The sequence below is a fragment of the Eubalaena glacialis genome, chromosome 4, assembly GCF_028564815.1.
Source record: "Eubalaena glacialis isolate mEubGla1 chromosome 4, mEubGla1.1.hap2.+ XY, whole genome shotgun sequence".
In the NCBI taxonomy this organism is placed as follows: Eukaryota; Metazoa; Chordata; class Mammalia; order Artiodactyla; family Balaenidae; genus Eubalaena; species Eubalaena glacialis.
In genome coordinates, this window is record NC_083719.1 from 153091046 (window position 1) to 153115088 (window position 24043).

The 24043-nt window shown below is 49.8% G+C and overlaps 1 protein-coding gene across 1 annotated transcript in view; it reads right to left on the reverse strand.

Moving 5' to 3' along the window:
* The window catches only part of STK10 (serine/threonine kinase 10), a 117531-nt gene that overhangs the window by 90780 nt on the left and 2708 nt on the right, over positions 1-24043 (reverse strand). Inside the window, exon 2 of the mRNA XM_061189932.1 lies at positions 2635-2799. Coding sequence (XP_061045915.1) covers positions 2635-2799 — 165 coding nt within the window. The remainder of the gene's footprint in view (positions 1-2634; positions 2800-24043) is intronic.

Genomic DNA, 24043 nt, shown 5'->3' on the forward strand with positions numbered 1-24043 from the left:
CTGGTCTGGGAAGATCCCACATGCCACGGAGCAACTAAGCCCCTGTGACACAACAACTCAACGTGCGCTCTAGAGCCCACGAGCCACAACTACTGAGCCCACATGCCACAACTACTGAAGCCCGTGCTCCACAACAAGAGAAGCCACTGCAATGAGAAGCCCGCGCACCATGAAGAGTAGTAGCCACCCTCACCGCAACTAGAGAAAGCCCGCACGCAGCAACGAAGATCCAATGCAGCCAAAAATAAATTAAAAAAAAAAAAAAAAAAAAAAAAAGTGGCTCTGTGAGACCGGCTTGGCAATAGACACTTAAAAATCTTAAAAATTCTCCTAAAGAGGTTCTCAGGCAAGAACACAAAAATTCAAAGATGTCCATCACAGAGTTGCTTATAACAGCAATTAAATTTTTTTAAAAAAGCAACGGCCTAAATGCTCAATAGTCAGAAGATGGAATTCTACAGAAAAAGAAAAAAATGAAGATGCAGCTGTTTCCCTAAGACGTGAAAAGTTGTTCTTAATATATCTTAAATACAAAGGGTAAAAAGTGAAGTAACTAGTCTGGTGTAAGTTCATCTTTTTTTAATAACTATGAGTGTGTGTATATATAGAAAAAGTCTAGAAAAATATATTCCAAATGTTATCAGTGGTTATCTTTCGTGTAAAGATTTGGATGGTATTAATCTTTTTTGTTTTTGTATTTGCTTTTCTGTATACTCTCATTTTCCTCTGATAGCCATATATTTTAAAATTTGTTTAATTTCTTAAAAGAAGAAAAATTTTTTAAAAGGCAGCTCCATGAATCAAGACAGAAGAAATGCATAGGCTCAGCTTCCTGGGCCTCAGCTATGTGACCATGAGCAAAGAGCCTGCCCTCTCTGTGCGTCTGTCCCCTCCCCTTCGGAAAAGGGTGACCAGTCCCCTGCCCGGCTCACCTTCCAAGGTGCCCAGAAACAGTGGATGAGGAAAGGCTTTGAAATCCACAGCTGACAGTCAGGTGATGGTGGTTTTATTCCCCCCAGTGACATCTAGAAGACTCCCCAAGGAGATGCTCAGAGAAGCAAAAGAAAGCTGGCCTCCATTGCGGGGCAACCAGTTTTAGTGGACAGAGCTCTGGGCGGAGCTGGGGCGCCAAGTTCTCACCCCCCTCGGACACTGGCTTCCTTCATTTCTGTGAAATGAGAGGGATGAACTTTGACAGTGGTTTCTAAACCACTCCTTTGGTTTTCTTAAATAACAGGATCCTTTTCTCAAATGAAACACAGATTTCCCCATTAAGCATCAGTAGCTCTGTTCCTCAAAATCAGGCATTCTGTGCAAAAAGAATCAACTTGGAACCTATTTTGCATTATTCCAAATGGGAAAAATTATAAAGCATGACGTGTCAACTCAAGACTCCCCATTAATTTCCTAAAATGTAACTAACACATAGTAACACTCTCCCTGTACATGATAAACTATCGTGATAGGAGGTCCAATGCTTAAAACATACCCTCTTGGGAATTCCCTGGTGGTCCAGTGGTTAAGACTGGGCACTTTCACTGCCATGGGCCCAGGTTTGATCCTTGGTCGGGGAAGTAAGATCCTGCATGCCACGCCAAAAAAAAAAAAAAAAAATCCCCTCCTGACCACCAAATCATTATTAACAACCGGTAACTGAGGTAGCACGAGCCTGGGCCGCTCTCTCGGATCCGGCACATTCCGAGATGCCCAGGCCCCACTGACCCTCGCTCCCTTTGCAAACCGTCTACATGTGATTCTGACAGTCTTCCAATTACATCTAGAATTCACGACACTTCCTGTACATCATTTCACTACAAATGTTATGCTGAGTTTTAGGAACGTAAATATGATGTTTTACGGGCTCAACATTGGCTGAAAAGGGAGTTTGGAAACGTGTACCTTCTAGGAAGTTTGGGTTTTATAAACTGAGAGGCATTAACACTAGGAGAACATCAATGTGGGAGCCATTCTGCAGGGCAGGCTCTATGAAAACCAGGGCACCCTGGAATTCCTCCAAGGGTGATGCTGAGTTGGGAAGGTGGGGATTGAAGCTGTATCTGCACTGTGCACCTCAAAATATGAGGTTGCTGACGGAGAGTGGGGGCTATTAAAGGGTTCCCTTTAGTGCTGCCATTGAAAGGCATCCCCTTGGAGCAGCCGCAGCAGTAGTAATAACGATGCCACCACAACAAATACTAAAACAGCTCACACTCAGCGAACTCTGACATGTGCCAGCTACTCTTCCAAGCACCCATCATAAATTAGCTCATTTAATCCCAGGAACAACTCAGTGAGCTAGGTACTGTTATCATCCCCATTTTACAGATGGGGAAACTGAGGCAAGGCGAGGTTAAGAACTTGCCTAGGGTTATCCAAGCAGAGCTGGGATTCGAGGCCAGGCAGCAGAGTCTCAGAGTTCCTTCCCGCTCCAAACCACTACCCCTGGCCCCCAAAGTGGGGAGGCTCTGCAGAAAGAGGGGGCAGGGGACCCAGAGCCCCCCAACTTCACCTTGTCCTCGCCCTAGCCCTTGCCCTCAAAGCGGAAGCTGAGAAAGTGTTGAGGCCCTTAGAACCAGGCAAGGTCCGGTGGCACCAGGCCATGGGAGCCAAGGGGGACAGGCGGTGGCACCTTACCCACAGCTTCCAGTCATAGTAGTAGGCTCCCAGGAGCTTCACGATGTAGGGGTGGTCACAGGTGGCGAGGATCTCAATCTCCACGATGTAGTCCTCCAGCTCCTCCTCATTCTTGGTCTCAATTACTTTGGCGGCAGCCAAGGCACCTGTCTCCTTGTTCTTGGCCTGCAAAGTGAAGACACGGAAGGTCAGCAGCCATGGTCGGCAGGAAGCTGACCCCTGGAGGCCAGCTCAGAGAGGCCCACGTGGGAAACAGAGGCCAGATGTCCAGATGCGGATAAGAGGCTGAAGTAGGAGGTACGCTGTTCTCAACAATGGCCAGTGCTCGCTCATTATGTCAGCTCAGGAGGGCATGCATGAGAAACAATGTTCTGTGGTTAATAATAAATTATTTTAAGTACAATACACCCATACTACAGGATAAATAAAAATACAAGAGCAGCATAGATCTAGAAACAACAACATGGAAAGACTGTTTATTGTTCAGTAAAAGATCCAAGTCACTGAACAATAAAAGTGGTATGATGCTTTTTATATAAAAAATGGAAAACTACTCTTTTATAAATGCTCACACATGAACATAAATGCATGGAAAACTCTGGAGAGATACTGCCTGACAGCAGGCTGGGGAGGAGCCTGAAATGGGGACAGAGTCAAAGGACACTTTCACTCTCTCTGTACTGTTTTAAAACTTTAATAGAATGTTTCGTGCATTTATTTGCATCATTTCACATACATTAAAAGTAAAATGAGGGACTTCCTTGGTGACGCAGTGGTTAAGAATCTGCCTGCCAATGTAGGGGGATGGGTTTGAGCCCTGGCCCGGGAAGATCCCACATGCCGCGGAGCAACTAAGTCCAAGCACCACAACTACTGAAGCCCGCGCGCCTAGAGCCCATGCTCCGCAACGAAGAGTAGCCCCCGCTCGCCGCAACTAGAGAAAGCCTGCGTGCAGCAACGAAGACCCAAGGCGGCCAAAAATAAATAAATAAATAAATAAAGTAAAAGGAAAAGGGTTTTTAGTGCCCACCAGTTACAGTGGAAGTAGTTCCTAGATGCATTTCACCTGGTCGTAACAACAGTTTCTTATTTGATGAAAAAGAGAGAATTTCACATGTATGAGGATAGCTATAATTTTTTAAAAACGGAAAATAAGTGTTGGTGAGGATGTGGAAAAATTGGTACCTTTGTGCGTTGCTAGTGGACATGTAAAATGGTGCAGCCACTGTGGAAAAGAATTTGGCAGTTTCACAAAAGGTTAAACATAGAACTACCCTACGGCCCAGCAGTTCCACTCAGGTATATTTGCAAAAGAACTGCAAGCAGGGATTTGAGCAGTACCTGTACACTAATGTTCATAGCAGCGCTATTCACAAGAGCCAAAAGGTGGAAACAACCCAAGTGTCCATCAGCAGATGAATGAATAAACAAAATGGGGTACAGTCAGCCTTCCCGCATCCTTGGGTTCCACATTCTCAGATTCAACCAACTGCAGATCAAAAATATTCAGAAAAAAAAAAATCAGAAAGTTCCAAAAAGCAAAGCTTGAATTTGCCACGTACCTGGCAACTATTTATATAGCACTGACATAGACTTAGGTATCATAAGTAATCTACAGATGACTTAAAGTATACAGGAGGATGTGCCTAGCTTATATGCAAATACTATGCCATTTTATATAAGGGACTTGTGTATCCATGAATTTTGCTATCTGCGGGGGGTCCTGGAATCAATCCTCGTGGGATACCGAGGGAGGACTATATATACATCCAATGGAATATTATTCAGTCTTAAAAAGGAAGGAAATTCTGACACAAGCTACAACATGGATGAATCTGGAGGACATTATGCTAAGTGAAATAAGCCAGTCACAAAAGGACAAATATTGCATTATTCCACTTAAATGAGGTCCTTAGAGTAGTCAAATTCATAGAGACAGAAAGTAGAATAGAGGCTACCAGGGGCTGGTTACCAGCAGGAATGGGGAGTTAGTGTTTAATGGGTACAGAGTTTCTGTTTGGGATGTTGAGAAAGTTCTGGAAATGGATAGTGGGGAAGGCTGCACAAACACTGTGAACATACATAATGCCACTGAATTGTACAGTTAGAATTCGCTAAAACAGTCAATTTTATGTTATGCATATTTCACCACGATTTTAAAAACTGAGAGCGAGCAAGAAGTAACCGTGTAATAGTGCAAGCCATTTCACCCACGATGAGCTGGTGCCCAGGAGAAAGGTGCAGGGCCCACTGTTTCCCAGGTGGTCCCGTGAGCCTCGGGGGCCGCTGCTGGGAGCACCCACCCACCATGCTGCTGTTAAAAAGAGAGCATGCTTTCCTACAACACGGGCCTAAAAGCCAGCTGCTCGTCTGCAGCCTTTGAACAGCAGTCTGGTGTGGAAAGCACGGAAAAAATGAGCCACCCTGGACTCCACCGTGGTGCTTTCCTGTGGACGGCACCGCACGCCACTCGCCTAACAGGACAACTCTGCCACCTGATCCGCTGGAAACGCCAATGGCTGAGTCGCTCCCGCATGCCCAAGTACCCCTGTGGATGACAACCGGCATTCACATCAGCTCATGTGACACCCCATTCTACAGACTTAGAGAGGGGACGGGACTGGAACTAGGGAGGCAGCACCAAAATGTGAATCTGGGTCCTCTAACTTCCAGGATTCTGAGCGCTTTCCACTATCACACAAGGTCCCCCTGTCATCTCCAGAATTCAGAAGCCTCTGAGACCAGATGCCAACAGGCAAGAGCACCCCCAGGCCAGCCCTGCACAGGGCACTCGCAATGCAGAGACACAGTGACCCTCCTCCTGGCCTCAAGGAGCTCAAGGGCCAGCTGGAGAGACCCACCCCTCTACTGCCTGTGGCGAGACGGTGAGCTTATGAGGGGTGCGGGGTGGAAACTGGGAGGGGGCGCCAAGCCCCGCTAAGGAACCTTCTGGAAGGGAGTGATGCCAATAGGCAATTTATACGCTCATTTGTAAATTTACTCCCAGTTTAGGTAAATGTTTCTGCTAATTGAGCTGCAAAGTCCCCAAGTCCCAAGCAGTGACAATCATGGTTTCACATTTGTCAAGGACCCACTCTGCAAGGGACCCTGGTCCACACTTCAACCCGTGCTAACTCATTTATCTCCTCAACCACCCTACCATGTAGGTGCAATTATTATCTCACGTACAGATGAGGAGACTGAGGCAGGGTCCCAGTGACTTGGGTGACAGAGCTGATCTGGAACGCTGGCAGCCCCGCTCCCGGGTCTGTACTCTTGGCGGCCGCAGTGTATGGAACCTTCCATATCTGGCCCAGGAGCTCCGTTCGGGGAAGGGAATTTCATGCGGGGCCATTCCCCCGAGGTCAGTCCCTGTCCTAGAATTCACGCTGCTCACTCGGCCCTACCTGGGTGGGGTCCTCCCCCCGAACTCAGTTTAGAAAGCTTGTTCAGAATGCCTTAGAAACTCACTGATTTAGCATTTGGGCTCGTCTCTCTCTCTCTCTCACACACACACACACACACACACACACACACACACACACACACACTTAACTGATGATGTGCCTGCCTTTTCATTTCTTGTAAAGCTGATTTTCTTCTGTCCCACTAGAGGACCATCAAAGTATCCTTTCACATTGTACAGTACTCATGCTCCTCCTCCTCTCCAAATCCAGAGAGAAGTTAAGGCCCACTCTGCTCCTTTACAGAGAAGACAGGAGCGGGCTTAGTGGGTGGCCAGAGCTAGGGCCAGGTGACCAAGGCAACCACCCTGAAGATGCCCTCCCAGCCCCCAGCCACAGCGGCACAGGGAGAGCTGAGTTCACCTTTCACTCCTGAGAGCTGGTGAAGGAGGCTGCAGCCACCTTTTCCTGGGTTTCCTTAAAAGGACTGTTTTCTCCTGAAGGTAGGCGAGGCCCAGGCGGGGACCGTTTTCCAGGAGTGCACAAAACCTGTTTTGCCCTCCATCCTGAAAGGCAGCACTGACCATAGGGCCCAGCCTCTGGCGGGGTGCCAGCATCAACACTGAGGATCACCCGCTGCCCAGCACCTCACTCAGATTTCACAGAGACCCAGGGCCTGCCAGAAAGGGGTTGGTAGCAATCGTGGTACATAAAGTGACTTGGCCAAATTAAATTCTCTAAAAGCCTGGTTAAGGCAGTGTCAACTGAAAAAAAAAAGAAGCACAACATGAGAGTTGTGGGCTAAGTTTTATTTGGGGCAGAACGAGGACTACAGCCCAGGAGACAGCATTTCAGATAGCTCTGAGAAACTGCCCTAAAGAGGCAGGGGCGAAGGTCAGTATACATGTGATTTGGGTGAAGGGGGAGTACATGCAGTCAAACACATATTTTTTGCAGGTTTCTGCTAGTCTCATGAAAGCTACTGCTAGTCACGAGGAGCAGACGTCACCATGAAGGATTTTAGTGCTTTTCTAGATATGAGGAGATACAAGAATTGGGCTCATAAAATTGTCTTGTGAAAATATCTAACTATCTGAAGACCTGTTCTGCCAGTTTTTTCCAGTGCACAGAGTACCTCATCTCTGCTCTCCACCCTGAACTCCTTTCAGGGGCTGTTGAAAGACAGCAGCTGCAGCAGCTCATGATTTCATCCTTGTAGAGGTAGATGGCAAGTGCCAATTTGTAGGTGACAGCAGCAATCTATCACCTTGAGGCCACAGAGAACGTAATGATGGCTGAAGATAAAAACAGCTAACACTGTCTAAGCAGTCACTGTGTGCTGCGACAGGCCCTGAGTGGAATTTCTCATTTCATCCTCAAGGCAGCCCTTAGAGACAAATATCAGCATTCCCAATTTACAGATGAGGAAACTGAGATTGAGAGAGGCACGGTGAGTGTCTCAGGTCACACAGCAAGTGGGAAGGTGAAGGCTGAATACAAACTCAAGCCTGCCTGGCTCAAAGAGCCTGAGCTCCAAATCACTTCCCAGCACGCACTTCTTGGCGAGTGCCCAGTGTTCCCTGCTCCATCTCCCTTTGCTAAAGCCAATAGCAATCTCTCAGCGTCACAGCGCTTGGCAGCTGCGGAGGACTGAAACTGCCAGGATTTAATCTGCCCAAGAGTCATTAAGGCAGGTGCCAGCCATCATGTCCATTTCCCAGATGAGGAGACTGAGGCTCAGAGAGCTATCAGGACCCACCCAGGATTGTGAGCTGTGGTGGTCTCCTGACTCCCAGTCCAGTGTTCTCTTTACTACACTAGGCTGGCAGGAATCAGCTTAATTCTATTCATTCATTCATTCAACCATTATTTACTGAGTCCATATTATGTGTGAGGCACTTTTCTAGTGAAGAGTTTCTGCCTAGAGGGAGAATCAGCAGGTTGGAATCACTGCCCTCCCATAGCATAATTCACCCTTCCCTGAATTTTCTCCAGAGGAGCCAACCCACTCTCATTCCCAGTCCCTAAGCTGTAACGGGGCTGATTCCACCACCATATCTAGAAGCAGGTGGGTGACTTATGCCGGCCAATCAGAACACTGCATTCCCTCTAACCACAGTGATTGGTTCAGGGATAGACACGTAATCAAGTCAGCTAATGAAATGCAACCTCAGAACAGTTGCTGCCCCAAGCCCTCCTTTACTGCTAGCCTCCAGCACTGCCTACCACAGTCCTGGAGTTTCTAGGTCATCGTGCTCCCAAGGGGAGCCTGAAAATGAAACTAGCTCCAAAGTAGCAGAGCCTAGAGAGGGCCCGAGAGGACACTGCTAGATCCCCTCAATTAATTTTTACAATAGGGTGGTGTTATTATTAAGGGCCTCGTTTTATATATATATAAGAGAACTGATGCTCAGAGAGGTGAAGTCACTTGCTCAAGATCACATAGCAGGTAAAACAACAGGGCTGGGAGTTGAATTGGGGCCTGTGTGACTTCAAAGTCCATGACCGCTTTGCCAGAGGTGCCTGTAAATTCTGCCAAGGTCCTTTCTGGGCCTCTGTATCCCCCTCTGTGCAGTAGGAGAGAGGGGAAATGATAACCAAGCTCTCTCCAGGGTCTGATGTGAGGGCATCTTGGGGAGTGGGCGGGTACTGGAAAGCTAAGGGTGGTCCACGTGGACGGGGCACCCACGGGAGTTGATAGGCAAGAAGTCATATAAAGAACAAGTGGCCGTCTGTGGCCTCTGACGTCCGTCTCTCCCACCGGCTGAGGCAAGACTGGGGTCCAGCAAAAGACGGGGGGAGCGCCCACCCAGCCCTCCACTGCTGGCCGGCAATGACTAACGCCTCAGCCCACACCCTTGAGAGCGCACACACAGTGGCCACTTGTGCTTTCTGCCCAGGCACCTCTGTGGGAACAATCCTCCCCCTTGTGCGGCGCGGGGCCCAGCCCGAAGGAGGTGGGAACAACCCTCCCAGAAGAAGCCCTGCCCCACCCAAAGGGCCCAGCCAGCCCAGTCAGGGACTGGGAGCTTCCTGAAAGTCAACCACACAGAGATGGCCAGCTGGGCACAGCCCCCAGGCCCTCCTCTTCCCTCCTGGCTGCAGGCTGACCACTGTGTCCCTCCCTCCTCCTCCAGGGAAAGGGCTGATATCATAGAACTCAGGGACCAGAAGGAACGTTAGCCGCCCCTCCCAAGCCCCAACTCCCAATTCCCAGTCTGCAGATGGGGAAACTGAGTCTGTGAAGGTCATGCAGTGCCCAGAGTCTGATCTGTGACAGCTGCCTTATCTGTAGAACCAAAACAGAGTAAATGAGAGCACAAAAGCAGAAGGGCCTGGGAGGGTGTGTTGCTGTGGCACAGCTCACTTCAGGCCTGGGAGCTGGTGGAGCTGCCTGGAAATGAATCCTAAAGCGGGGCAGCAGGGGAACTGGCCAGCATCCATTTTCCCTTGCGGATTCACAACTCCAGTTCCCTTTGGGAGCCGTCTCTCTTTCAGTCTCAGTGCCAGGGATTCATGAGGCGCTGCTGAGCCCACCTGGTCCTGGCACACAGCCCAGCCCAGCCCAGCCACTCAGTCCTGACCCTCTCAGTCACAGCCAGTGGCAGGCTAACAGGGTCGTACCTGAGTGGTCTTTTGGTTTGCTTTTGGGGTTTTTTTTTTCTGTAAAATTATCAGCAAATAAGTTTTTTCTTTCTCTGGGGTTGCTAAACGGGCAGAACAGAAGGCTGGAGGGTCTCGTAGCCCACCTTGCCACCCCTTTGAAGAGCCTGCTTGAAGGTGAGGCCAAGACCAGGGAAGACGAGACCAGCCACAAATGGAGGAGGGCAGATGCTGAGGGTCTGCGAACACCTGGAGCCAGCTGATCCTGAAGGTAGGATCTGCCCTTAGACTTTCCTCAGGGAGCCAACAAACTCCCTTTTGGATGACTGTCATTTGCACCAAAAAGGAAATGAGCTCCCCAACGCTGAGGTTATTACAGCAGAGAGCAGACACCTATGGAAATACTTCACCATCCAACACCTGTGTAACGAGGCGCTCTTCACTCCCAAGAGCATCATGACCTACAAAGTGACCTTCACTGAGGCCTCTCGGAGGACCTGACTGATAATCTAGGATCAGGGACCCAGATGGGAAACGTGGTTACTAACAGGCCACAGGCAGACAGAAACCACGGGATTCTTCTGCCAAAAGACTCTTCCTCCCAAAAAGCGGAGAAGATCACTTTACACTTATTACATTAACAAAGCAAGGGACTTCCCTGGCAGTCCAGTGGTTAAGACTCTGCGCTTCCAATGCAGGGGGCATGGGTTTGATCCCCGGTCGGGGAACTAAGATCCCACATGCCACAAGGTGTGGCCAGAAAAAAAAAAAAAAGGCAAGGAAAAATGACCACCTCTACTGCTGGTAACCAAACAGGTGGTAAAATGTATAAACTGATTACTGACAAGAATATAAACAGATTCAATCTTGTAAAGATGAAAACTGGCAATAGGTTTCCAGAGCCTTGAAAATAACTTTTAAGCCTATTAGCCCTCATTCCTGAGAATGTAAGGCCAGGAAATAATTCCAAAAAAAGACAACAGAAGACATGTACTAGGATCACATTCACATTAGCCCATAATTATGGCAAAAAAGTGGAAGTAACCTAAATGTTCAACTATAGGATGATGGTTAACTTAGTGGGATATTAAGCAACCCTTTAAAATGATAACTAGGAAAATAATATAATAAAGAGAAAAAATAATTAAGCCATAATAAGTAAACAAAGCTGGATGATAAAACTGTAGCTAAGCTATAACTCCGGGAAAACTGTGTGTGCCTCCGGACAGGGAGGTGCTGAGACACAGCATGAGGAATGCAAATGGTTTCTAAAGGTTATTTTCACCCAATGACATCTGGCAATTACCCACAAGGGGCCCGGTGAGGACAGACTGGGGTTGGGGCACAGAAATTGACCAGTTCATCCAGATCTTGCCTTAAATGTTTCCAGAGATGGGCACTCTCTCCTCTCGGGAACCCACTTGAGCTGTGCTGTCCAATATGGTAGCTACTAGCCCCATGTGGCTATTTCAATTACCTGAAATTAAATGAAATTTAAAATGTAGTTCCCCGGTTACATTAACCACACTTCAAGCGCTTAATAACCACATGTGGTTAGTGGCTACCATGCTGAATAGAGCAGATACAGAACAGTCTTATCACTGCAGAAAGTTCTGGTAAGTGGGCAGCTTTGCACTCAAGGCTGCACCTGGCAGAAAAGGCATTCTCACAGCAGTGAGGGAGCATCTAAAACACTCCCAGATCCAGCCTCAGAAACATGCATTTCTTTCTCTAGGAAGAAACAAAGGGCTTGAGTGCAGAAAGTGGGTAGAAGAACATTGGGTGGTGATCCTATGCTCCTGAGGTCGCCTAGCAACCTGGCTGGGCAGCAGGCGTGAGGAAAGGCTCCCAGCTGACCTGTCAGAGGAGCAGCCCAGGCGGGTGGGTCAGAGCTGAAGAATGGAGCAGTCAAGGCGAAAGGTTTCTGTTTTCCCCATCCCCTTGATTGATTCTGGACGCTGGGCCAGGCATGTGTCAAATGAGGTTCAGGCCACTGGAACCAAGAAGAGGCTTGGTTTGTGCCCCACAATATACAGCTGTGGTATCCCTGCCTGAACACACTTAATCTTTGCGTGGTGACAACGGTTACCAATCGCGGGAAAGGCTTCAACTCTATTAAGGAACGAGGAAATCGGGCCCCGGAGGAAACCAGGGTCACAGCAGGACCGGCTACGTGCAGGAGAAGGGCCCAACATCAACTCAAACAGGGTGGTCTGAGGGCTGCGGACAGGATGGGTGGCAGATATGGCCTTGGGCTCAGATGCTGCCACCGCCCCCGGGCTGGTGGGCATGAGTGGGCGGGCAGAGTGGAGCCATAGGCACCACGTGCCAAGATGAAAAAGGCCTGCTGAGGCCTCCTATGGTCTCTTGAGGCAGGATAAGGAGCGCCCCACCTTAGCCAGCACGGGTCCACGAGGGATGCAAAGTACTGCCACCTCCTCGTATAGAAAATGAAGGCCCAGGTAGAGAAGGTGACTTGTCCCAGGTCACACAGCTAGGAAGTGGCTGCCAGGGTTCGACTCAGGTCCAGCTCTCTGCCCAGTGCTCTTTCCCCTCAGAAGCCCTCCAGAGGGAAATCTCCAGGGGCTCCCACCCAACCGCTGTGTGTGCCAATCCCCCTTTCCCACGTCTCCCTCCATTGCCTTTAACCAGAGACCCTCTTAGGGCAAACCCTCAATGGCTCCCTGCCGCTGACACGATCAAGCCCAAGTTCCCTGGCCCAAAGCCTTGGTGACCTGCCCCTTTCACTTTTCCAGGATCCCACCGCTCCCCTGCGTTCACCTCCTGCTACAGCCAGTGCCTGACTGCTTCCTATGTCCATGCTTTTCTTTATGCTCTTTCCTCCACCTGGAGTGCCTTTGCCATACCTGTGTTTAACCATCCCACAAAGTCTAACTCAACCACAGCCTGCTCCGTGAAATGTTCCCAGCACCCCAGCCCCCCTCCCCTGCTAGAACTTCTTCACACCTTATTAGGGCTTTCATCACCAGACCACCTGGTGCCATAGTCATCTGTGTTCACAAATTCTCTCTGACCTGGCTATGAGCTCTGAAAGGCTAAGCCCGTGTCTGATTCATCTTGTTCTGCCCCAGAGAGCCTGGAACAGAACAGCCAGTGGATGGATGGGAGCATGGGAGGGTGGGTATGAGGGAAGATGGGAGGATGGCTAGCCAGATAGGCAGATGGGTAAGTGGCTAGATGAATGGGAGGATGGGTGGGAGGGAAGGCATATGGAAGGATGGGTGTGTGGGAGGATGAATGGATAGATGGGTGGGTGGATGGGAAGATGGGTAAGTGGGCTGATGGATAGATGGGAAGATGAGTAAATGGGCTGATGGACGGATGGATGGATTGACAGATGGATAGGAGAGTGAGTGACCAGGAGGATGAATAGCTGGATGGGAGAACAGATGAATGTGAGAGAGGGATAAAGGAATGAAAGGTATGTCTAGGGAGCAGACAATCATCAAGTCTTCCTTTCTTCCCAAAAGGCACCAGAGCCTACCTTGTTGCTGGCTTCTGTGAACAACCAGCTTCTCTTCTTCCCTCTATACCACAGCCAACAAAGTTCTTTTTACAAGTACCAATGCTACTCCATCCAGTATCCCCAACTTAGTAAACTGAAAAATGGGCAAACTTCTTTTTTTTTTTTTTGGCCTCAACACACAGCATACAGGATCCTAGTTCCCCGACCAGGGATCGAACCCGCACCCCCTGCACTGGAAGCGCAAGTCTTAACCACTAGACCGCCAGGGAAGTCCCGGAAATGCGCTAATTTCTAGCAAGTGATTTCTGGAATGGAAACAGCACAGGACCTAGGTTCAAATTCCAACTCTACCACTTACCAGCTACGTGCCCTGGGTGAAGACAGGAAACTAGACTTTAGTTTCCTGATGGAGATGGAGATAATTCCAGTGACATGAAAAAGTTTATAAGCCACCATGGGTTAGTCAGTTGACTATTGGTTGTTACTGCCTTCATTGGGACTGTGTATTTTTGGTTTTCAAAAGCCTAAAACCATGTTTATCTCGTTCACCAAGGTATCTGTTATTCTATCTGGCCAATAAGTATTTTAAAATAATAGATGGATGGATGGATGGAGGAGTGAATCGGTATGTGTATCTCCTTGTAAACAGAGAGAAATGAGGCCCTCCACACAAAAGAAAGGAAAGTGACACGAAGTCCATTGTCTCCTCAACACATTTAGATTCCTGAATCTAATCTGCTCTCTGGTTTGGGAAGATGGGCCCTCTTTACCTTGGGAAAGCCAAAGCCTTTGACTGGGCCAGGACATATACACAGTTAATGAGAGGAAACCATTTCCTGATCAATAATCGCCGGGCCAAGTTTCAGTTCAGTGACAAATGAAACGGCTGAGTTTCAGAACAAGTAACACTTAAGGATGGCAAAGATTATGAAGCACAAAAGCAGAGGAGTAACATGGTTTCCAAAGACGGGCATTTAATACTCTCTCTCTTGGAGAGGAGAAACCTGGCACGCAATCCTGGCACAGCAGGGAAATGCTGAGGCTCCAAATCCTTCTGGGCCAGCAAATAAAAAAGTAAAACCTGAACAGGATTGGCTCCAAAGATACCATCTCATGGCCTTGGCCAAAAACCCAGGCAACCTGTCCAACTTGGCTGGGGATATGAGAGGTTTCAGATCTCAGCTCTTCAAAAGTTCTGGGGAATCCAACCCCGCGCATCACTGATAAAGCAGGTGGGACAGGTGACGTGGGCTCTGCCTCCTTGAGGCTCCTGCTCCCACCTTTCCCAGGCTCCCTCTACCCAGAGGACTGGGAGAGGATTGGGTGCCCAGTCACGGGGGGCGGGTGGCCTGGGGTCAACGGCACAGAGGAAGGAAGCACCTTTATCCAGGCCGCCGCCCCCGACCCACTCCCTGCACATGCAGGCACCTTTAAGCCTCACCTCACTCAATCTTCACCACAAACTGGGGGTCATGTACTCTTATCAACCCTGTTTTCTAGTCAGTCCCAAATCTCGGAGAAGTTAAGGTTGCCCTGTGTTTTCAGTCAACAGTACTTTCTGTGCTGTTTTTTATTATTCCAAAAGCATTACACACTTGTTAAAGAGCATCTTCAAAATATACTGGTACAAAGAAGAAAATCAAACCAGGCATCATCCCAGAGATAACCGCCTTAAGCATCTTGGAGCACCTCCTCCCAGGATTCCACAGTACAGAGGTACCTGGACTTGTCTGGGACCCCACCCTAACACTTCCCAGCTGTGTGACCCCAGGGGACTAACGTGACCTCTCTGTCCCTCACTTTCCTGCTTGGTACAATAAAGATGTTAGCAGTTCCCGCCTCATGGGCTGTCGTGAGCATTCAGTGGATTAATATGTCAAAGACGCTTAGAGCAGGGCTGGGCCGTAGTGCACGCCCCACAACTGTCCCCTCATGCTTGTCTCTCTCTCTCTCCACAAATGTGTCCTTGCATACTTCATAAAAATGGGATTCAACTATATACATTGATTTGTCATTCTCCTTTTTACTTAGCAATATGCCACGAACAGCCCTTCAGATCACAAAACACCTTCCACAGCATCCCCTCCAACTACTGCAGACTGAATGGTGGGTCCACCGTAGATCTAACCAATCCCCTGTCGTTGGGCTCTCTACCCTGGTCACAGGGTGCTGCGTCCAAAAGCCTGAGACTTGATTTACAGGTTGCCAGACAGGTCTCCAAGTGGCAGGGTCACTCCAGGCCTCACGGGTCACACAGGTGGGTACCCTAGAGAGCACTGAGATGTGAGGCCAAGCCTGGGTCAGTTCTGCAGTGTGCCCTTAGGAACTGGTCTTGTAAGATTGCAGGTGTAAAGACACTTTGGTCCCACTTGTGAAAGGGACTGTATTATCCCCCTTTTTCAGAAAAGGAAACTGAGGCTCAGAGGGGTGACATCATTTGCCCAAGGTCACTCAGCAAAGACAACGGCCTTGCTGGGACTCATGGGATGAAGGGCATCACCAAGTCCACAGCCTGTGAGGAGGACTCTTGTGGGAGGTGTGGGGTGATTCAGGGGTCTTCTGAGGTGCACCTCGCTGGTCCCCGCAGGCGGTCCTGCAGACGGATCAGAAGGTCGGGATGGGGGACAGAGGCTGGCACTGGTGCTTGGGGTTCCAGATTCCTCATGAACGGAGGCACACCAGTCACCTCTCCTCAGCCCCAGCTGTCACCTCGAAGTGGGTGCAGGGGTGTTGAAGGCACTCGAAGGAAAAGGAGGCTTGAGAAAGAACTAGGCCTACCCAATCTGGCACCAGAGCCCACCAAGATGCAAATCAAAGGTAGAAAGAATCTCAAGGCCCAACAGAGAGGCATGCCAGCTCTGATGGGGTCATTCCTCAGGGCGACAATGCCAGCTTTGTGGCAACCACCTCAGAGGGCCAAGAATTGGGTCTGGGCTGCCAGACAAGACAGGCTGGAGCTTTCCAGGAAGGAGGGCGGAGGGAAGTGAGGCACCGGCATTGGCTTCTCCCTCCAGGGCATGAATGCTGCTCTTCCAGCCACCCAGGATGGCCTTGGCTACGCTGGATCAACTGGTCACACGGTGGGCATGGAGCTGAGACTGCCCTCCCCGGGTAGGGAACTTCTCAAAGGCTGGACGGAGCCTTCTTTACTGTCACTGAATCATGTTCAACCTCATAACACAGCCGTAAGCTTTAGGCTGATCCCCGGGACTTGACACACCAGCGTCTACCCAGGAGCAGCCTCCAGTGTAACAAGCAAGGGGAGGTGGACCAGGAGCCCCAAGGGAATCTGCCTGTCAATCATCAGAAAGCCAGGCCAGGCAATCTAGTCAACCCGCAGAGAACATCATCATCATCACAATGACAACAGTCCCATTCACTTCTCCTTCCTCCATGCTGGGCACGGTGTTAGGGTTGGCCACACGTCTCCATCTTCACAAATTCCCTGAGGGAAGCACTATTTTGATCCTCATTTTACAGCTCAAGATACTGAGCCTCAGAGAGGTGAGGTGACTTTCCCAAGGTCACACAGCAAGCAGGCAGCAAAGCCAGGAGAAAGCTCAGAACTGATTTCAATGCCTGCACTCATCACCACAGTGCTGGCCTGCCTAAAGAGAGGGGGGAGCCTGGGTCCGGCATTTACTACAATTCGTTTATTCATTCAGCAGTTATTAACTCAGTATCTACCACATACCTGTTATCCACAAAAGATGGATAATTCCCTGCTCTCCAGGGCCTTACGTTCTCCAGAGAGGAAAGAAAATAAACAAGGAGACACACAAGAGAATCCCAGTTTGTGACAGGAGCCTTGAAGGAAATCAGCAGGGAGCTGTCACTGTGGTCAGGAGGGAACATGGGAGTTGAGACCCAGAGGATGAGAAGGAGCCAGCTGTGCAGTCATCAGAAGAGAGTGGCAGGCAGAGGGACCAGCAAGTGCAAAGGTCCTGAGGCAGAAAAGGCTGTGCTTCCTTCAACCGCTCTCAGTGGCCCCCATCCTCCTTAGATTTGGAGGCTGGCTAATGTTAACTCTTTAGTCACCAGTACAGTGGTTAACCCTCCACCTGCCACCCTTAGGGCTTGAATTCTGGTTCTGGTACAGCCTGCTCTTAGGAGGAAAAAATAAGGTATAGGAGAAGGAAGAAAAAAATTGTAGCAAAGGGGAAAGCACAGAGAAAGGGGAAGAGAAAGAAGAGTGAGCACATGGAGAGCGGGAGGAGGGGGTGGAAGGAGGAAGCTCTTTTGCAAGTCCCTTCCTCCCTGCCTGTCCCTCCCTCTCTGTCAGCAGCCTACAGGAGTGCTCAGCACCTTAGGACCCACAAGGGCCTCAGAAGCACCCAGCTTCCCCACCCTGACACCGCCCCCTTCCCCTGCCACTTCCTCTGCTAGCCCTGCCCAAGACCATCACCACTTCCTCCGCATTAGAGGCCACCATCGCCATCCCAGGGCTCAGATTCAGTGGAGGCTGAGGCAGGCCCGAAGAAAGGTCACATTCCTGGGCTCACAAATGTCAAGGCCACAGGAGATACTACACTGAAGGGACCCTGGACCCTCTCCTCCCAATAAGCCCCTTTGTCTTCCCCTCTGTATTGTACAGCAGAAAAGGCAGAGGCTCCTGGCCAGAGATATCTGGGTTTAAGTCCCAACTTTGCCACAGAAGAGCTGTGTGATGCTGAGCAAGTCACTGTACCTCTCTGGGCTTCTGCTTCATCAGGTGGGGATACTAACTCCTGCCTTTCATGGGGCTGGTAGAACAATATATGATGGAATGATGGACAGATAAGAACGGAGAGGGACTTTCCTGGCGGTCCAGTGGTTAAGACTCCGTGCTTCCACTGCAGCAGGCATGGGCTCAATCCCTGGTTGGGGAACTAGGATCCTGCATGCCACGTGGTGAGGCCAAAAAAAAATGAATGGAGCAAAAGTCAACTCCCCACTCATTTATCTTGTTCACCTTGGAACCCACAGTGCCTGACACGTAGGAGGTGTTCAGCTGATCATGCTAATGACTAACACCCATGTGAGCTTTTCCAGAGTCCTGAACTAAGTGGTTTACATGGGCTATTTCATAATCCAACAACCCTATGAAGCAGTACCTTTCTGCAACTAAAGAAACCGAGGCACAGGTAAGTACTTTTCTCAGGATCACATAACCTCCAAGAGGGAGGGCCAGGCTTTAACTCCAGGATCCAGGATTGCATCCAAGTTCCCAGACCATCTCTAGTCCCTGGCAAACGTGAGCTTCCCTTCCCATCTCACCGACTCTGCTCTCTTTCCTTACTGACTACCAGGCCTAGTTCTCTAGAACCCTCCATGCCTCTCACCCGCGTACAATATCTCCCTCTCAGGCGAGTCCCCTCCCATCAGTCACTTCCCCTCCCTGGACTCTAAGTTGAGCTCCGACCACAGCTCTGGTCCTCCCTCCCACCCCCAGCAGCTCCAACCGCCAAGACGTGGCCACTCTGTCCCAGCCTTCACTCATCAGTGGCTACCCTGACCTTGGCCAGCCAGGATACCTGGCTCTGGCATCCCCCAATTGTGTGGGCAAGCCACTCCCCATCTGGTGACCATCCAAAGATCACTCTTCTCTAACACCACACAAGGCTGACCTCATGACCTGGTCAGGCCCCAGAGGCTTGGGGCAGGCAGGACGGTAACCGTCATATTCAAATCCCTCAACTTGGCATTCAAGGCTCTCTTGACTTGGCCCCCACACACTGTTCTAGACCTGGCCCGCCCTGGCCAGCTCTCCAGGCCCAGCCCAGCTCCCAAACCCACTGACCACTGGGCTTGAGGAGGCATTTGAAATGTGTACAGTAGAGCAGGGGGAGGGCACCAGGTGCTGGCAGACAGAGAGGCCAGATCTACGCTGCCCAGTATAGCAGCCAAGGTCACTACCGAGCACCTAAACCGTGGCTGGTCCACACCGAGACACACTGTAAATGCCAAACGCACACCAATTTCAAAGACTTAGTATGGAATGAGAACTTTAAATAACTCTTTCTTTGTATTGATTATATGCTGAAATGATCATACTTTGGAAATACTGGGATAATTAAAATATACTGTTGAAATTCATTTCTCCTGGTGTTTTTCCTTGTTTGAATGAGGCTACTAGAATATTGTGATTTGCACACGCGGCTCCTGTTACATACCCTTTGGACAGCGCTGCCCCAGAGGCTGCCCCTCACTTCCAGCAGATGTGGCCCCGCAGGAGTACACGTGGGTGGTACCAGCATATCTGATATTTCCACAGAAGACAGGGATCAGGGCTCTTATGCGAACTCTCCTGATCTCAAAATGCTGGCAATCACTTTAAATTTGGTTCAGCCACCGTGGGAGCCACACAAACCCGTCTGCAGGCCCTTCCTGGCTCAAGGGCCACCAGGGGACAACCTCAGGCCTCACTGTCCGGCCTCTCTCCTGGCCCAGACTTCCTTCCCTCCCGCTTTCTATCCCGTCCCACCCACCCTGCCTGGTGGAAGCCGTCCCTTCTCACTCCAGCCCCATCTTGGTCCTGCTACAGCTCTCTCACCCTGGCAGAGCTTTCTTTTCCTCCCCCGTGTGGCCCTGAAAGCAGCAGGGGAGGCAGGCGCCTGGCCCATCCTGAGCACCTCTGAGCTACTGGTCTGATTCTCACAGCTGCTCTGTGGGGTGAGTACTGGTCTCAGCCCCACTGGACACATGGGGAAACTGAGGCTCAGAGACAAGCCACTCGCCTGACTTCACACAGCGGCGAAGTGGGGCAGCCAGGATTGAAAGCCTGGTCTGCCTGGCTGTGAGGCCCGAGTCTTTTATCACACACCCAGGGATGTGATACACACAGGTGAATGCGGCCTGTTTGCTGAACTGAATCGAGGCACATTCATTTGTATGAGGCAGCAGTGCGCCACGGGAGTGATCTTGCCCCCCAGGGGACATGTGACCTTGTCCAGAGACATTTTTGGCAACTGCGGGTGGAGGGGGAGGTGCCGGCAGTGGTGGTACTTTTGTGGGTAGAAGCCGCGATGCCGCTAACATCCCATAATACACAGGCAGCCCCCACAGCAAAGAATGAGCTGCCCCAAATGTCAACAGTGCCAAGGTGGGGAGCCTGGTATCATGGACAAGCTACAAACACTGAAGTCCTTCTGCTTGTCCCCAGTTTAGCTGCAGTAACTGGCCAGGACCTTCTCCATCTGATAGCAAGAGCATCAACCATAATGAACTATCATCCTTTCCTGCCCACTTCCTGGGTGGAGATCAGGTGCTGAATGTATTACACCTCCCTAGCTCACCTCGTCCTCCATCGTCCTCCAAATTATCACCTCCGTTTTACAGACAAAAGAGTCTGAGGGGGCTTCCCTGGTGGCGCAGTGGTTGAGAATCTGCCTGCCAATGCAGGGGACACGGGTTCGAGCCCTGGTCTGGGAAGATCCCACATGCCGCGGAGCAACTAAGCCCGTGAGCCACAACTACTGAGCCTGCGCGTCTGGAGCCTGTGCTCCGCAACAAGAGAGGCTGCGATAGTGAGAGGCCCGCGCACTGCAATGAAGAGTGGCCCCCGCTCTCCACAACTAGAGAAAGCCCTCGCACAGAAACGAAGACCCAACACAGCCAAAAATAAATAAATAAATAAATAAATTTAAAAAAAGAGTCTGAGGCTCAGAAGGCGGGGGATCACTTGTCTGGGGTTACAACCCAGATCCTCCTGAGCCCCAGTTGCTTCCCTTAAGCACCCTGCTCCACCGCCCTCAGCAGCAGCTGGGCCTGGGAGTGACCATCCCGGGCTGTTTTCTGGGGACCTGTGGGGCGGCAGCCCCTGGGGGTTTCCCCCTAGTCCGGGTAACCTCAGGAGGCCAGGGGACCCTGGGTGGAGGTGAAGGCTGGGGGCACAGTTAGTTGTTTAGCTCACTTCACCCTGGCCTGCTCTAGACCCAGCCAGAACAAGTCTCAGGGCAGCCAGTGCTAAATCAGCCCCTCCAGACCCAAGCAGACCCCCTGGGCAGGCAACATCCCCAGGAAGCTCCGGCCACCTTGGTTTTAAGACCCAGCCAGGAACCCACTCACAATAGCATGGACTTGTGTTTAAAAACACTAGACTGAGCGGAAATAAGGTTACTGCCTGGGGGCAGAGCTCTTTCCGGAGGAGGAGGGGAGGCGCACGGGAGACCTCGGCAGACCCCGGAGGAAGGAGGAAGCGGAGGAGCGGAAACCCAGGCTTAAAAACTCTTAGGCAGAGAAGAGGGGAAAGGAGCCGGCCTGGCCGGGGAGGGCTCAGAACCTCAGCTTTGTCTGAACTGGGTGGCAGGGCAGGATATGGCACCCGAAGGATGGGGCTTAACAATGGCTTTCTGAGCCAGGGGGCACCTGAGGTCCCCACCCGTGGGGCAGCCGCTGCCAAGATCCCAGGTTCCTGCAGGGTCCCAGAGGACTCGGGGATTGGCTCTTAAGCGAAGGCAAGGGGCAAAGGGGGCCTCTATTAACTTATCTCATTTTCTTTTAAAAACCACCCTCAAAGAGCCATGCATCACTCCCTCAACCGAGTAACTCCCTTCTAGGAGTCTAGCATAAAAAAATGATTTAAAATATAAAAACTTTACAAGCAAAGCTGTTCATCAATATAGAGTCAGCTTAGGGCTTCCCTGGTGGTGCAGTGGTTAAGAATCTGCCTGCCAATGCAGGGGACACGGGTTCGAGCCCTGGTCCGGGAAGACCCCACATGCCGCGGAGCAACTAAGCCCGTGCGCCACAGCTACTGAGCCTGCACTCTAGAGCCCGCGAGCCACAACTACTGAAGCCCACATGCCTAGAGCCCATGCTCCACAGTAAGAGAAGCCACCACAATGAGAAGCCCGCGCACCGCAACGAAGAGTAGCCCCCGCTCGCCGCAACTAGAGAAAGCCCGTGTGCAGCAACAAAGACCCAATGCAGCCAAAAATAAATAAATAAAAATATACAGTCAGCTTTGCTATAAAGTTTACTTTAAAAAATGCCAATTTTGTTCCAACACCACTGATGTATTAGGGAACAATTTTATCAAAACGCTAAATTCACATTTGCTTATGTTCTGTTCTGCCAGAAACACTAGGTGAACGCAGAAAATTTCACCCAGGTGAGCCGAGCAGCAAAGCAATGCACAAATGGCACAGGCACCTCAAACATCTGTCAGCAACCTTTAAGCCACACCCACCCCATCTGGGGGTCCAACATGCCCCCTGATTTCAGATAACCCTCTTTTCAGATAACCCTCCTTCCACAGCTTCACGTACTGCAATGCTTCCCACCCACGGCCACAAGCATCCTTGCAGACCTCTTTCCCAGTTCAGTGCTGTATTTATTGTGATAATTTTATATTTCTTATCTGCAAAACTTGTGTAAAACGGTGCTACTTGTTTGCTAGGTTCCTATCTTTATTTTTTTCTAATGTACCGATGAAGTTTTTGAGTGTTGTGCCCTTAGCCCCATTTTTCTCACAAGGCCTCTGATTTCTGTTGCATGTTTTGCACAATTCAGGGATTTTTAGGAAGGCATATTTACATTACAGCAGACCTGACTGTATTGTGTAAAGGGCTTAGCACAGCGCCTGGCACATGATAAGCATTTAATCAATTTTAACTTGTTAATAGTAAAAAGAAAATGGGGGGGTGGGAATTACTTAAATATCCAATAAGATTAAAATCATGGGGGCACTGAGCCATCCCAGAAGGTATGTGTGAAGCATTTAGAATAACACAGGAAGAGGCTTTAGGAATGAAAGATAACATAAAACACTGTAGGTATGTATTATTACAACCCTGCATTAAAAAAATTTTTTTCTCCATAAAAATCGATTAAGTCTGGAAGGAAATATATCAAAATGTCAACAGCACCTGATGGGACTTAGGGTAATGTTTTTCTTTTTAATTAAAAAAAAAATTGTACTACACACCTAATTTTGCAAAATCATAAACCTTTTAAAAGCTTAAAGACAACATAAGACGACAACTAAAGCAATTTTCAAGAAGCAGAAAAATCACCTCAGCCTGTTAACCCAACTCTTCATGCCCACAAGCTCCCTGTCTCTGTTCAGCACATAAGTATCTTTCACCCACAGCTAGGACAGCGGGCACACCCTGCTGAAGGCAGTTTCTTCCATTCAACCCGATATCAAACACTTCCCTTTCCATCTTGTCTTCAGAATAAAGATTATTATTAAGGGCAAGAATTTTGAAACTATATAGCTTGTGACTTTTACTTTGTATCTAGTAATGAACTAGAAATGATTTTCTTTTGAAATCAATTTGAAATCGCTTAAGGAGTAGGTGAGCATGAACTTGACTGTGCAAAAAATCAATCCTACGAGCCTCTTTTTCTCCCGAGATCAACTGATGATTTATCAGGGAGAAGAGGGAAAAAGAGGCTCCATTATCTTGAGACACTAATGTCTCAAGACATCAGGCTTTGAGCCTCTGCAAGACACTCCTCAGGAAATCTATAATTGGAGTCCTCTTCTGACAAGCCTTTGACAAATTGGGATTCCTATGGCTTCTTACACCAGCGAAATCCTCAGAAAGGCCTTCACCACCTAGGCTGCCAGGAGAAGAATCTGCTAGTTCTAGGACAGGGAGAGGAGATGCTGCTGGCCATCACTTCGCCACCTCGCAGCCAACTGGTTACCAAGGTGCCATGTCAAAATGGAAGTTCTGGTCCCAGACATAAACCCTAGATGGAACCTCTGGCCTGTGCTGCTGAAATGGCCATGCCAGGGAACAGTGAAGTGGGAAGGAGTTATGGTCCCTGATTAAAATCTTTAGTAAAGCAATACCTGCTTCAACTTCAACTCTAAGGGGCTGACTAAGCAGCACTTCTCCAGGGTGGGAGACGAGGTCACAGGGATCTCTGATCCAAGACGGGTCTTCCTTAGCTGGTAACTAAGCCCAGAGCCTTGGTTTCTAGT